General features: G+C 45.3%; 1 protein-coding gene across 5 annotated transcripts in view; it reads left to right on the top strand.

Annotated features, from left to right (window-relative positions):
* The window catches only part of LOC135912490 (protein qui-1-like), a 725,699-nt gene that overhangs the window by 567,715 nt on the left and 142,440 nt on the right, over positions 1 to 15,544 (top strand). For 4 of the 5 annotated variants that reach the window (XM_070521613.1, XM_065444934.1, XM_070521612.1 and 1 more), the window contains 2 exons: positions 10,481 to 10,659; positions 13,071 to 13,154. In XM_070521613.1, coding sequence (XP_070377714.1) covers positions 10,481 to 10,659; positions 13,071 to 13,154 — 263 coding nt within the window. Of the gene's footprint in view, positions 1 to 2,486; positions 2,533 to 10,480; positions 10,660 to 13,070; positions 13,155 to 15,544 lie in introns of those variants that run through there. The other variant, XM_070521615.1, reaches the window with a different exon arrangement.

Here is a 15,544-nt window from a genome sequence, read left to right as displayed (position 1 = left end):
ACTCCTGGAAAAGGGTTTCTAAGGCTTTTCCTCACGGACTCCGGTTACCGCCACGTTCGTTTGACAGACGCTCCAGCTAAGTGCTGTGTCATCCCAGGAATCAAGACGCACCAGTTTGAGTCAAGCGTGTCAATCCCTGTCTACGAAGCTCCCTTCATTTGTGTGTGTTCAGTAAACTAAGGTGCGGGAGTGATTGTGTGAACCCTCGCCCTCAACGCGGGTCCTTCGACGACTTCGGACGCTCCGATTGGACGAAGGTGGCACGGCAGATTTTGTTGGCCTAGGGATCTAGGCAGTACAGAGGAGGTTTAAGCGAACTTTTTCGGCTCCTCGGTGTGCTTTTTGGCGCTGAGCCTGCAGAAAATAGGGACTGCAGAAGGACTGCAGAAAATAGCGTCAACCTTTCCTTTTGCCTTCAAGAACCACTTCTCTCCCTCTCCGTGTGCTTCAATTGAGTCATGCTAGACTGATGACATGTAACGTCCTCCACTCATCAGGCAGATATTGTAAATAAGTCCAGTACTTCTCGCTATGGATGTGAACACGTTCCTCCCTTCAACAACGTCGTTAGCGTGGATGAGTCGGACGACGGCATGGACCAGTTACCCCTTTGGACATGAACGACCCCAACTCTTACACTTATGGTATATTTGCACGGTGTCCCACGTAATATTGCCACACCTTAAAAACGTGCAAATGCCACGTAGTTGAAGGTAATGTTGTTTTCCGTCGCTTGGAGATACTCAGATTGTCTTTTCCATTCCGCCGAATTACATAATTAGTCTTAATTAAATATTAGACTTCTCAAATATTATAATGAGATAAAAAGTGCCAATTAGAATATTGTAGAGCAACATGAAAAACTCCCGATACAGCTTTCTGTTGCTCAGCACGTGTTACATAAAAGTGTTTTTCCGAGCGTGAAAGAGGCCCGCGAGTACACGCATAATTGCCGCGCCACTGGACACTCGAGGCACTTCGAGCGTATTCGCGGGCTCCTTTCACGCTCGAAAAAACACTTTTATATGGCCCGTATTGAGCAACAGAAAGCTGTATCGGGAGTTTTTCATGTTGCTCTACAATTTTCTAATTGGCACTCTTTATCTAATTATAATATTTGAGTTGATTAATTAACTAAGACTACTTATGTAACTACGCGAAATAAAAAAAAATAATCTGAGCATCCCCAAGGGACGGCAAAACAATATTATCTTACTTTCTGTCCAACTACGTAACATTTGCATATTTTTAATTTGCGTAAAGTTACGTGGGGCACCCTGTATATAGGGTGTTTCGGCGAACACTATTAAAGGGGGCCCGTGGCAGGTAGCATAATTCTAGTTCATGAGGTGGTCTACTCGAAGTGGCGGACACTACTTGCACAAAAAACTGAAATGCGTAATGAATTAATTAACAAAAATTCACTAATTAAGTTTTATATTGCAATTTACAAATTCTAGCCGTGGAGTTCGCAAGGCGGATCCATTTGCAACGATTTCTCGGGCTGACACCAGCTTAGATATAATAATTCCCGAATTTTGCAGAAAACAGCATTGGCGTTCCAGTTACTTTTGGGCTGGAATGCATAAAACTGCGTTTTGTTAAAAAAATAAAGTAACTGGAACGCCAATACATTTCTCCGCAAAGTTCGGGAATCAATATCTCGCAACTGGTGTCATCCTGAGAATTCTCATCCTGAGAACTCCACGGCTAGAATTTGTAAATTGCAATATGGGCCATAGGGTAAATAGTTACAAAAAGTTAATTAATGAATTTTAGTTAATTAGTCGATCATGCATTTCAATTATTTTTGTGCATGTCCGCCTCTTCAAGAAGAGCAGTTCATGAACCATAATTGTGATATCTGCCACAGGCAACCTTTAAAAACGTTTGGAAGTGTTCGCTGGAATACCTTTTATACAGGGTGTTTCAGGTAACTGTAGCCGCAGCTTGAAAATATGCCGATGCACTCTAACACGGCGCGACCGAATGCATGTTGCTCACTTCTGTATGTAGCGTGTCACGCTATATTTTGTATTTTGCTTAGTCAGATAATTAGTCAAGGTTAATTAACTAACTTCTGATACAACGAAGCTAGGGAAAAAATTCAAATTAGAAAGCTGCAGAGTGGTTTGCAAAACGTCCGATTAAACAATTTCTGTCTTTCTATCTTTAAGTGTTTTTCAGCTTACTGTGGATGCCCGCGAAATAAATAAAAGAGCACCGCGTGACATGCCCGCTTGCGCGTCGTGATTGCACTGCTCCCAAGCGTTCCGCGCACAAACGAACATATATGATTTAGCCGGGTGCGCTGCCGCTGCGTCTGCTTAGCGCTGTCGCGAACCACCGCGAGGGAAGCACATCGCTGGCGTAAATCACACAGCCAACGCCTGCGTCACTGCCCTGTCGCCTTTTTACTTTTGGCCTTCTCATCGATGAAACTTTTTCACCACCACCACCACACCCTGCTTGGTGCTACGTTCGTTTGTGCGAGAAATGTTTGGAAGCGCTGCAATCATGACGCGCAAGCGGGTATGTCACGTCGTTTTTTTTTTTTTTTCGCGGGCATCTTCAGTTAGCTGAGAAGCACCAATACTAATTGGTAGAATGACAGAAACTGTTTATTCGGGTTTTGCAAACCTAACTGCAACTTCCTAATTAGATTTTTTTCCTAGCTTCGTTGCTTCAGAAGTTAGTTAATTAGTCTTGAATAATTATCAAACTAAGCAAAATACAAAAAAAAACGTGACACATTACACAGAAAAGTGAGCAACATGCATTTGGTCGCGCCGTCTTCGAATACATCGGCATATATTTAAACTCTGGCTAAAGTTAGCTGAAACACCCTGTATATTAATGAGAAGAAAGAAAACCTGGCTAGCACTCTCAGGGCTAAGTTCTAGTAGAGCGACATAAATACCCCAGAAAGTGTATGGGAAACTGCGCCACGGTAGCCCAATTGGTAAGAGCATCGCATGCGTAATGCGAAGACGTGGGTTCCTGTATCACCTGCGGCCATTTGTTTTTTTCGTGCACTGTCATTTCCGTTTGTCACTTTTTTTATTTCAACCAGGAACAAGTAATTTCTTCCATGCTGTAATTTCCTCCATGCAAGTATCAGAAAAGCGCAGTGCCGAGCAAGACGGGCGCTGCGGCGACGGCCACTTTGAGGTGACGCCAGTGTAGAGCGCCGTCGTCTGTTCACCGAAGACGCAGCCGATACCATATATGGAAACAAAGCGCTGCATGAGCAAAGGTCTATCTGCGTCGGCTGCTGTGAATCGCGCCTCCCCGCCTCACCCATGCGCTGCCCCTCGCGATCTCCCGATTAGCGAGGCAGTCGCGCCACAATTCGTTCCGTTTGCAACGTGCCGCACAAGACAGATTGTCCGTGCCAGCCGATATATCGTGAAAGGGAAAAGAGCTGCGCCCAAGTTTCGCATTCGGGAGCATCGTAATCGCCAGTGAACTTTTTTCCCGTCGCGGTGTAGTCCCTGTGGATATGGCGCTGCGCTCGAAGTTGCGGGTGTGATCAAAGCCACTGCGGCCGCATTTCAATGGGGGCGAAATCCTTGTGCACTTAGATTTAGGTGCACCTTAAAGAGCCCCAAATAGTCCATGAGGATGGCGATATGGGCTTGCTGGTAGGTCATCATGGAATGGTGCCTGGATATCCCAGAAAAACACAGACACAAGAAGATATGAACGGACGAAGACAAGCGCTATCAACAACGAAATTTTACTTACATGATCGGTCGTACTTACAGACACAAAAAACCACGTGCACAACGACACCAACCTCGAAGATACGTACATGACGGCTTGAAAACAATCTAAAACCAGTGCAATAAAAAAAAACACCGAGAAAACCTAAATCATACATTGCTAATACCGTCAGCTTTCATGGCATGCGCAAATAATCCAGTTCTCTCGCGGACAATGATAATGACGGTTTGCTGATATATTGGTCGGCGACCGAGAGGATTTGATCAGTTTCTATTATTTATCTTATACACTCGCGCGTGTCCCTGTCTGTCATAGCGGTGTCATTTAAAAGAGGGCTACATGTACACGTTCTGCAATAAAACGGAAGAAAACCTTTATTTGATACACTTTGTATTTTGTTTCGGTGCTCTCTTAAGCGCTCACTGATGCATCTTCCAGTTAGGCCTATGTAGCATTTACCGTAAGACAGCGGGATACGATAGGCCACCCCTGTGACGCATCCGATGAACTGACCTTTGTGTTTCTTATCACACACCAGCTTTTTGTCCTCATTGGGTTAGTGGTTTTACGCAAGGTACTTAGATTATTTGGAGCAAAAAAAAAGCAACCCGCAGGTTACCTGGACTTCCTATCTTTTTCGGGCTATGCGATACCTGGTGTATGTACGGAATCACGGCGAATTGTGCCTTGTCACGGCCGCTAGCGCTCGCATTCTCAGGGGGGCGTTTTCTCGGATGTTCCTGTTTGAGCAGCCTTTCCACCACCGGCACTGACATATGGTTAGCATGCCCAGCCTCCTTAAGATGAGCAGACTGCTGCTTGAAACTGTTTTTCATTAGGTGTGGGCATAATCATTTAAGGGCGCTTTTGGAACAAATGTTAGTTATGCCCCTTTTCACCAACTTAGAATGGGCTGTATGAAACTGGATAAGGGGTTTGTTAGGTCGTGGGTTGTAGGCCCAGCAAGTCCTACTATCAGCATATATTAACTGAACGTGAAGAAATGGAAACGTATTGTCGACAGGCACTTCAGAAGTCATGTCAAGAGGTGTTAAACACTCGGGAAAAATCGTAACGACATCGGGACATTTTTCTTGGAAACCATTACTATGGCAATCCAGAAACGCTAAAAAATCGTCGACAAATGTGAGAGCTCCCTGAAAATTGTTATTCCCGTGAGGTGTTCATACATGTGCCTATCTAATTGTGCTAAATATAGGTTGCTAAGGTTGGGAGCCGGGCACGTCCATATGCAAATGCCTTTCTTCTGCTGATGCGGTTGGTTGTTCAACAAGGCAAAAGTTGAGGACAGGTAAAAACTCAATAATTCTAAAAAACTCTTCTACTGAAACACCTGCCTCCTGTGTAAACCTTATGGCGCCATACTTGTCAATGCAATACTCGACACATTGAAGGAGGTCATTTTGCAGGATAGAATAATACAATTCTTTGACATCAGCTGAGAAAGCCTTGAAGTCCTTTTTGGAGTTACACCTGACAAAATCAAAGACTTCTTCAGGCCATTTTACGAAAAACGGGTCATCAATCTCTAGAACGTTCAGCTTTGAAAGCAGGTACAGGGCAGCTTGCTTCTGCCATGTGCCCCTTCCAGAAATTATAACCTGGAAAGGAACATTCTCCTTGTGCGTCTTAGCATCAGAAAATACATCTAGGAGCTTCCTATCTGAACTTAGTACACTTTTTCTTAGCTTATCGAGATTCAACTTCCTGCAACTTTCACTTGCTCCCGGTGCTGCTTTCGTAGGTGACACATCCTTGCGCTCATTGAGCACTGCAGAAATTGCTTGAACGGCTTTTTCGGAGAAATATTTATAGAAAAAGAACGGCAAAGCCGCCTTCTTTCTCGGCTGGTATGACACACAATGAATTACTCTTCAGATGAGACTATACGCGTTTTAAAGGCAACTTAGAAGGTTGGAGCTTACATCGTAACCGGGCATCCAAACCTTCCGACTTCATCCTCACACCGTCTTCATCCGGAGCTCTTTTGGACACTTCACGTACGACGCTCAGAAGCTCCCAGCTAGTTAGCGCTTGTTTTCGTGTGTTCGTTGCTTCTTGCGTCCGTATTTTGCTGCGCTATCCAGACACCATCCCAAATAGTCATCCTTTGTCCCCCACTACGGCGTGCCCCATGATCGTGGTTTTGGCACGTGAAACTCCAAAATTTAATTGAGAGAACGTGTGTATGGGGGGGGGAGGAGGGGGGGGGGGGCGGGGGTGCGTGTCTGACGATTCGCTCGACAACTGTGCCATGAGCTCTACTGCTTGTCCTCCTCACCTTTATTACTGAACTCCTGTGTCAACACCTGGTCGTTGAAATGCTTGTAATTCAATATAAGCCCGATGGCCACATGAATGCGCGAACAATACGCATATAAATAATACCCCGCAACAGGGGCACTTGAGGCATCAATATTTAATTATTTGGGTGTTGCGCTGCTAAGAACGAGGTCGCGGGATCAAATCGCGGCCGCGGCGGCCTCATTTCGATGGGAGCGAAAAGCAAAAAAGGCCAGCGTATACCGTGCATTGGCCATCGTGGCCGGTATTTGATGCCGCGACCTTGGGCTTATAAGCAGCGCAATGCCCTAGACGCTATAGGTCACCATTGCGGGTGCCAGTATGCCTTATAGAGGCTGCCTTTACAGAATAAGGCGCTGTTGTCAAACACCGGAGCGCACCGTATAATGAGTGCTGTAGTATGTGTACATCTTGAGATTGGCGCAGCGCTTGCAGGCGACAAGGAAAAGCAGTGAAATAACCGCATGACGTGCACTGTTCTCGTTTCCTGTGAGAGCTGCGCAAATCTCACGATGAGTGTGAAGGTAACGCAGTGTTCTTAGTCATGTAACTGACAAGCGAAGGCCTAGAACTCCAGGTGGTCCAAATTAATCCGAAGTCCTCCAACCCGGCGTGCGCCCTATGATAAGATCGTGGTTTTGGCACCCTAAAGGCCAAAATTTAATCAATATTTAAGTGTAGCGCTATGTTGACATGTGGTTACGATCGCCTGTGCAGCGTCGTTTCTTTGGCTTGCCTTGTATGGCTCTGTGCAGAGCAATCTCAGTACTGCAGGCTGCGCCCAGCTGCGTAAGCGGCGCCCGACGCTTCTGTTGGCCTTCAGCCTATCCACATGAGTTCCAAATTAACTAAGCGCACTTTGACCGAACCGGAACAAACATAGTTGATTGTTTCTCCTGTCCGATGGCCCCCGTGGAATGCAACAAAACATAGATTATGTTCGCACCAAAGGCAGTTTTGTCAGCTACTCTTTCAGCATGACGCTGCAAGCCGAGACAGCGCGGGCTCCTGCGCGATACCGATAAGCGAGCTGTCAGAACGCAACTACCACGCATCAACGCCAGACGCCAGCATCGCTTTGATGATGGCACCAGACCTGGAAGAAAGTCTGGTTTGTTCATTTTCTCGTCGCTTGAGCCCGCTCTTGTCATCCGGCACGAGCAGGGCACTACCTTAACACCACAGTGGAATGTTTCACTTTCCCACGCTTTCAATTCAACGCGGAAAGACAGTGCGATATGTAACACGGTACAAGAAGCTTAATTTGGGGTTTTCGACGCCACTCTAATTTTTTATTTATATTTAACCAAATGTTGATATTTATAATGACGGGTATTTTAGGCAGCTAATTGATTAGCTTGAATGAAAAAGGAAAAAAAAGATATACCCTGACTTGCCAAGTGCGGCTCCGAACAATGTGACAATCGTATACTGATATGTTTCGTTATTGTCAAGCCTGTGGTTATTTATAAGGCACGAGAACTTCAGTGCACGGAAGCTTTTTGCCTGGCGCCTCCATTGGAATTTGTCAGCCCCGTCCGGGAACCGAGCCCGCTATGCTTGGTGCTCTGAAGCAGAACGCCGCCCTCTGTTTCCACCTAAGTGGGGCTATTAAATGAAATATGTACGCGCTGTTGGCAATGTCAATTCAAGCTGTATTTCATTGCCTGACGTATATCATCCGTACAATGTGCGGATGGCAAATAACCGGTCCACTTATGATCGCCTCTCACTGGCAACGCAGTGAGAAACACAGCTTACCACTATCCACTTAATTTTTTTTTTTTATTTAGAGATGCTAATGGTACGTTTGACTGGTTGCCTTCGGGCGTTCTCGCGGGCCAGGTTACATTCGTCTCATCGAAATCGAGCCCTCAGAACCAGAGCCCTAGCCGGGGCGGGGGGGGGGGGGGGGGCTATTAGGCTCCACCCTCTCACCCCCACCTCCTCGAAATTTGTTCGTGCTGTCATGCACCGCCGACCAAAACAGCTCCCGGTGCCGGAAATCATTCTGGATTTTGTCTAGCATGTCTTTTTCACGCTCGAAAAGACATTTCGGCGCGAACATGGCGAACTCGCGCTGGATTTCGGGGCAGCGCCCATGCACCTGGACTCACATAACGCAAGGAGCCCCATCCGCAGAATGTTTCAAGGTTTTTTTATGGCGAGCAGGCTCGTCGCGGCATCTCGCGGAGGCCGTGGAATCTACGGAGCGCATGGATTTCAATTTCGAAACTTTATGGGTATAAAGTTCTCATAAACTTCTGGTGCGAAAGGTGCGCTGACATTTCCAAAGTCGTGCTTTACATTTTCAATTCCGAAACTTTGTGGGTTTGATGTTCCTATAAACATTTGACGCCAAAGATGCATTGACTTTTCTAAACTCGTACATCGGACCATACCATGAGACAAGCCAAATCAACACACTATCAGAGAAGTTGACAAAGCACGCAACGAACTCCGGTGAAAATAAGTAATTTAATTAATTAATTAGTAAACGAAGCGTTGTGGTGGTTCATCTGTGCCGTCATGTCACAGAAAAGAATATCAACATTTTTCAACATCGACCACCGTGCGGCGCACTTCGGTTCGCGTTCGTTTTTCTTTGGCTGAGTGGATTTTTGTCTGCCCGAGTTTTGGGCTCTTTCTGGCCAGCAGACGAGAAAAAGAAACAATGGTCGCTCACCGCCATCACTGTGGGGACTCGACGGATTGCAACGCGTTCGCTTGAGAGCATCACCTTCACTTCGATGTTATCGCAACCTCTCCAGAAAGTATTTTGTCTCGCCGGTGTAGGATACCGAGCATATGCGTATGGATCTCTGGACCGAGCGTCTCACGTTTTTTCGATATTCCTTCGGTAGCCACATAAGGCGCCCAAAGTAGGCATTCGATTCTTGCCAAGATGCTTTTCTTTGCGTTTTTTTTTTCTTTTCTGTGCCCCCTCTCCACAAAACAAAAAAAGACATAGTTGCGGTGCAACCAATTGTCGCATGGTGAACGTTCCATTTTGTTACTTCTTCTTTTGCGGTAAGTAATGGGCCACGGGGCTCTTCAGCTGCCAGATACTCTTATTATACTATTGCGATAGCCATTAAATGGACACACGAGGCGCACCAGGGAGAAGAGGAAGGGGGGGGGCGCTTAGGATTCTGTGATCTCTAAATCTGTGATTGCGCAACATGTTTATTTGCTTCGTTTGTCGCATAATATACAGTGACTGGTGCTTAGGTACGTGGATTTATTGAAGACTTGTACGTACACTTAAATATCTTGTTGCGAGGTTTTGTGTATACATGCAGCGAACTTTGTTTCCAGTGACACTTTTTTGCCCTTTATCAAGCTGTATTTTCGCATCTGTATATTCCATTATATCTTAGCATTTCTAATTTATATTTTGCACAACTCCTGCTTTTTATATGTGCTATTTGTTGCGACTATAATTTCCGTGCAATAAGAATACACGACCGCGGTGAAAGTTGCTCCTGCGCGATACATTGGAATGAAAGACAACGTCACTGATATCTTTCCTTGGCCGTTGCATATGTACAAAAATCTAAACAAGGTTCTTGAATGACAAAGTTTCATTGAAATATTTGTCCTCGACTTGGTCATTTCATGGCCTTGACGTTTTTCATATGAGCGGCATGTACTGCTTTACTGGTTTCGAGCTGATATAGTTCTAAAGGTCGTGTGATATTTTCTTTACTTATTAAGTAGACAAAAATTATGGAAGCATTGATATCAGTTATTTCGGCACAATTTTAGGCACATACGAATATATTCTTTTATAAAAAAATACATATTTTACTTGTCTTGACAGTGCTTAGGGTTCAAGAATTCGTTTGCAGTATCTCTGGCAATGTCAATGCAGTTATTATTCATGTATTTGATACTTCGACAAATTTTATGAGGAGGAGACCGCGCTGCAACGTGAGCCCCCTCCCCCGAACGAAATTTCTGGCTGCGCCACTGCTAGGAACACATTCGCTTACTTCATTAAGAGTGCCGCGCTACAGCTCAGAACGTTAGGAGGCTGTCTCATCTTCCAGCTGGGGGCGTGACCGAAATGCGATCAAATTCTGGTCACATTACTTCTGCGATTTTTGTGGGAGCAGCTGAACGTTCGGCTCTGGCATGCTTTCTTTGGCTCCAGCGTCGAGAGGCATCCGCACAGGTGGAAACTGTCGTAGTGCGGTATGAACCAAACAACTCTATCATAAGTGTACGTGGAGTGCATGAGTCGTATCCTGGCTTAGAGGATTTTATATTTTAACAAGAAAGAAAGGGAGAAAGAGAGAAGGAAGGAAAGACAAATATGATAACTAGACTTCAACAGCGTTAGTTTAAAGACGTGGACCGGCGCGCCCGGTATTCGGTGTGCACTCTCCTTCGAGTACTGTGGTGACGTGAGTGCTTTCTGCCGCAGGACATGCAAGGCGGATGCCGCTGGCCTTCGGCGAGGGCTCACAACAGCTGGCCCAGACGACTCATCAACCCTGCTCGAGGAGCAGGAGCAGGTCGTCAAGGTGCTCCAGTACGGCGCCAAGGTGGCTCTCGACGAGGGCCTCATTGACGCCGACACGGAACGACAGTTCCGGATGTCTGGTGAGTGCAGACTTCCTTTCGGAGTGACTTGGCCGTGCCGTTTCATCTTGCCGAGTGCCTGGCAAACACGCGAAGTGCTCGGGTAAACTTGAGATCCGACGGGCCGCATTTTCTCTTGTTGTCACTCCGGGTGGTTTCCTCGCCGTGCCACTCCAGACGCAGAATTTGAACTGGCTGCGCTCTAATCAGCCCTGCTACGCGTTAGAAAAAGCCTACCTGGTCTAGAAGGAGTCACGTACGACGTATTGTGTAACCTTGGACGTACCGACCGAGCGACTCTCATTACGATGTTTAGTAAAAGCTTGGAGTGCGCATTGTTCCCAGCTGCATGGAAGACTGCCTAAGTAATAGCTATGCAGAAACCTGGTTAACCTGCGAACTTGTTATCCTCGTATCGAGCAGTGAGTCTGATATACTACATCAGCAAGGTGACGGAGAAAATGGTACAGGAGAGGTCACAATGGTGGATTGAAGTCCCAGCACAAACGTACGGCTTTCGTTCGACGTACGACGTACCGACGTACCGCAAGGAAGCCTTCAAAGCTCGATAATTTTCAGCGTAGTTCTGAGCAAACTGCCCAATGTGTGGCCCTCAAAAGCTAATATTTCTTAGGCGGACCATATTTGTCCATATTTGGCATCGGGTATGAACTGGCCTGAAGTACAAGAATTGCTTCATGAAGGTGTTGATGTTACGATACGTTTTGGTAATTTGGCAATGAATAATTACATGAACCTCTCGGCTCAGAAGTCCACTGCATTGCCCTTCACAAGAAAACCAAATGGGGAGGCAGGTCTCAATCTTTGATGAGACTACATGTTGCGCTTATTCGCCAAGCTATTGCCTACTGAATGTCTGTCACGCATAATCTATCTCATACTAATGAACGCCTAGTGACCAGCAAAATAGCCAGAAATCTAAAAAAATGCCTCGGAGTGCCTAGTTCAATGGTGGGCGCTCTTGTCGTAGCTGAAGCGAGGAAACCACTTATCCAGGTTCTTCGAGCGCAAGAAACGCGCCGCCATTTTCTCCGTTTCTCATCGCGACACGGAGATCATCCAATAAAGATCAAACTCGTGCAGAGTTGTGGCAGTGTCTGTTATGTGTTACGAGCGCCCAGAGTTCAGTTCCCCAAGAATGCCATACGATACGGCCAGAGACAAAAATCGCCCTCGTTGGAAGGCTGACGACGCCTCCAGTGATACTGAAGTTCCTGACATAGAAAAGAAGTCTTCCACTCATCCATTGAAGGCGAAATTTCTGACGCTACTGTAGATGAGCCGACTGCCGGGAAACAACGAGTTCATCATCACAGATGCATCAGCGAGAGATGTCAGCTCGATGGCGTCATTTTACATCCCGACATGTGAACTAAGAAAAAGTTACCTATCTCAAAAAACACTATCTATACCAGACGAGCTATTTGGCATTCTACAAGCTGCGACAGTTATGGCCAAAAGTACACGCGCTCAAGTTTGCGTAATCTAGTCTGACTCCGAAGAATCTCTGAAGACACTAATCGAATGCTATTTTCATGGAGGCAGCTCCTCGCTTTACTACGAAATTAAGAAAATATTGACCCTTGCATCTTATTCCGGTAATCAGATTCATTTACTGGGGATCTCAAGCCACATTGGGATAACAGCAAGTAATGTAGCGGACAGAATGGCTGTTGCGGCGCATACTTTAAATGAACTCACACAAGTATTATTTGCTGCATCCGTCACCAAAACAGCACTTCAGGGACTCAGGCGCAAATTACACAAGAGCATGTGGTTTGATGACCGGACCAAATGTTCTTATTTCTACAACATAGACCCTTTGTTACGCTTTTCACCAAACCTCAAGATAGAGCGGGCCTTAGAAACACTCTTACATTATATGCGTCTCGAAGGGACGTAATCACTTCGTCTTCTATATCGTATACGGGGAAGACCCTGCTGTGACTGCGTGTATTGTGGCACCATGAAAGCTACGGTAGAACATTCTTATCGAATGTCCACAATTTGACCAACATCGGGAGATACTTCGTGATTGTCCTAACTCCTTAGATATATATATATCTTATATGTGAAGGAATTGCTTGGTCCATGGTTCTGTCCCTATAAACAAATAAAAGATGTACACGTATTGCGCGATGTTCTTGTAGGTAGTGACCTCTTTAGTTTCTTGTTAATAGTACAATTTGAGTGACGTAATTCTTGTCTCACAATAACGTCACGATGACTTTGTCGTACCCTTGATATTTTGTGTCTTTTGGTTTGTTCCTTTTTTCACATCTATTTATTATCATGACAGCTTTTTCGCTTTAGTGACGTATGCGCTCTCCTTCGAAGTGTTATATTTGAACATGAGCAGAGACTGCTGGTGATTCTCACAGGCCATGCGTTCCTTTCTTTTTCTCCCACAGGTGTTCACGCTCTCCTAGACCACGCGCTGAAACTTTCAAAGACCGCCCAGCACAAGATCATCTGTGTTGTGAGGCAGTTCGACGGTAAGACACTACCACAGGGTTCCGCTATTATTATTTTTTTATGATGGCAGAGATAATGTGGCTATATCGGTTGAAATCTTCCTCAACTGAACCTTTATTTACATTTATACGGGCGTGGAACTGAGTAACTTGTTCACGGCATTTATGGTCAGCAATACAACATTGCGTTTTCTTTTTGCTTTTTCAGTGTTACATCAACAAAACAAAGAGGTTATCTGCCCAGATTGTAAATAACGTTAATGCTGGCCTTGACTCGGAGCTTCCTCTTGTTTTTACACGCGTACCCAGCTATTGCGTTTGAGAATTCGAGCCGTATGCTATGAAGCAGCAAATGTGAGGCTTCAGTACAGCTTCCTTGTCCGAGCGACGGCGCTAGTACGGAGGGGTGGTCTTATAGACACATAAGTCAGACGCTATTGCACGTCCTGCATTACAGCCAGCAGATGATGAGAGATCACGTCTAAAGTCAAGTGCATCGCGTAGCTCCCACGTTACTGAAAAGGATGGCGAAGGCGCGAACGAGTAATTTATTTGCATGAAATTGGACATTTTGGCAACTGTGCAGCCCGCCGACTTTTCTGCGAACAATAAATCGTCCAGTGATCAAAGGATAATGACATGAGGCGATACTAAAAACGTTCCGGCAATTAAGCACATTTCGCAAGCGTGCCTAAACACTGTACGCGCTCGTTACGAGATGAAAGTTCTCCCTGTATTTGTATTTAACTCTTGGAGCCTTGACAATTAACGGTGCTTTACGTCCCAACACGAAGTTTCAGTTTGGGGGATACCCTGTTTGGAATTCCGGATTAACTTTGAGCACTCGGTGTTCTCCAGCGTCAACGAAAATCGGATTACGCGAGCGTTTTGCATCCTCTCCTCGTCCGAAGGCAGCCACTGCGGCAGAAACTCGAACCCGTAACGTTGGGCTCAACAGCATGGCACCAGAGAAAATTAAGTCCCAGCGGCGGGTAACTGTCGCAAACTGCTATAAGCTGAGCGCTTGGGACTTGCACATCTTGTGAGGTTGATGTCGTAGCATAGTTCTGACCTAGCATTAGACTGCATACAGGTTGAGCCATATTCTTCTCTCTTCACAGTTTTAGTCGAACTTTTGCTTTATTCACTGCCTCGATAATTGTACTGCGTTATAAAAAAAAAACATTGAGCTCATGCGTTCATATTCACACTTTGAATGAGCACCCCATATATAAGTGCCAGGTGGTTCATTTATACGGACGTTTGCGTGAATGTTCGGTGCACATGCTTACACTCAGAATATGCTGCATCAGACAGTATGAGTCGGGCCGTTGTGGAGGCACGAAATTAATTTCGACCACCGAGGTTAAAACGCGTCCATGTCTCGGCATGTGAGCGTATTTTCGTGTTACATCTCTACCTAAGCCCTACCACTTACGCCGCCAGGTGTCGAACTTTCGGCTATGTGCTTAGCTGAAGACCTCCTTAGCTGCTGAGCTAATGCCGTGCTTCCAGCGTCACTCTCTCGCGTCACGAGATGACAGACATAAAGCTGTCATCGCTTCAAATGCAAACAAGCAAATCTGGCGTTTTAGAGCCCGACTAAATTTTGAGTAAACTGCTAAAGAGCCGTGGCTGGGACTCAGAACTAGGGGAGACTTAAGCAATCAGTTCTTGCCCAATTTTTCATAGTGGATATGTACAATAAGCCGTCATGACACTAATATCAAAGAGAACTTCTTTCCTGACTACCCGCGTTAATATATATATATATATATATATATATATATATATATATATATATATATATATATATATATATATATATATATATATATATATATATATATATATATATATATATATATATATATATATATATATATATATGAGGTGAAGTCGAAAAGTAAAGAGACTTTTGAGAAAAGGTACATCTATTCTAATGATATAAAAATGAAGCATAGATTGTTTTTCTACACTACCTCCCCGCAGTTCAACGCACTTTGCCCAACGTTTCATAACTTCTTTGATTACGTCGGAAAAAAAAGTTTTTAGGTTGCACTTGTAACCAATTTTGCACCGCATCAATTACTTCTGCATCGGCTCCAAATATTCTTCTCCTGAGCACTTCCTTCAATGGTCCAAACATATGAAAATCGCTTGGAGCCACGTCTGGACTGTATAGCGGGTGTTTCAGCAATTCGAATCTCAACTCCTTTATTGTTTCGGCCGTCCGTTTGGCAGAATGGGGCCGAGCGTTATCTTGCTGCAGGATGACACCTTTTCGCAGTTTTCCACGACGTTTGGATCTGGCCACAGGTTTCTGTTTAGTTCGCAACACATCACAATAGTTCTCACTGTTCACAGTTTTGCCTCTTGGTGTGAAATGAACGCCTGCCACACCTTCCATG

The sequence above is a fragment of the Dermacentor albipictus genome, chromosome 1, assembly GCF_038994185.2.
Source record: "Dermacentor albipictus isolate Rhodes 1998 colony chromosome 1, USDA_Dalb.pri_finalv2, whole genome shotgun sequence".
NCBI lineage: Eukaryota > Metazoa > Arthropoda > Arachnida > Ixodida > Ixodidae > Dermacentor > Dermacentor albipictus.
This window is presented reverse-complemented; position numbering and strand designations above follow the sequence as displayed.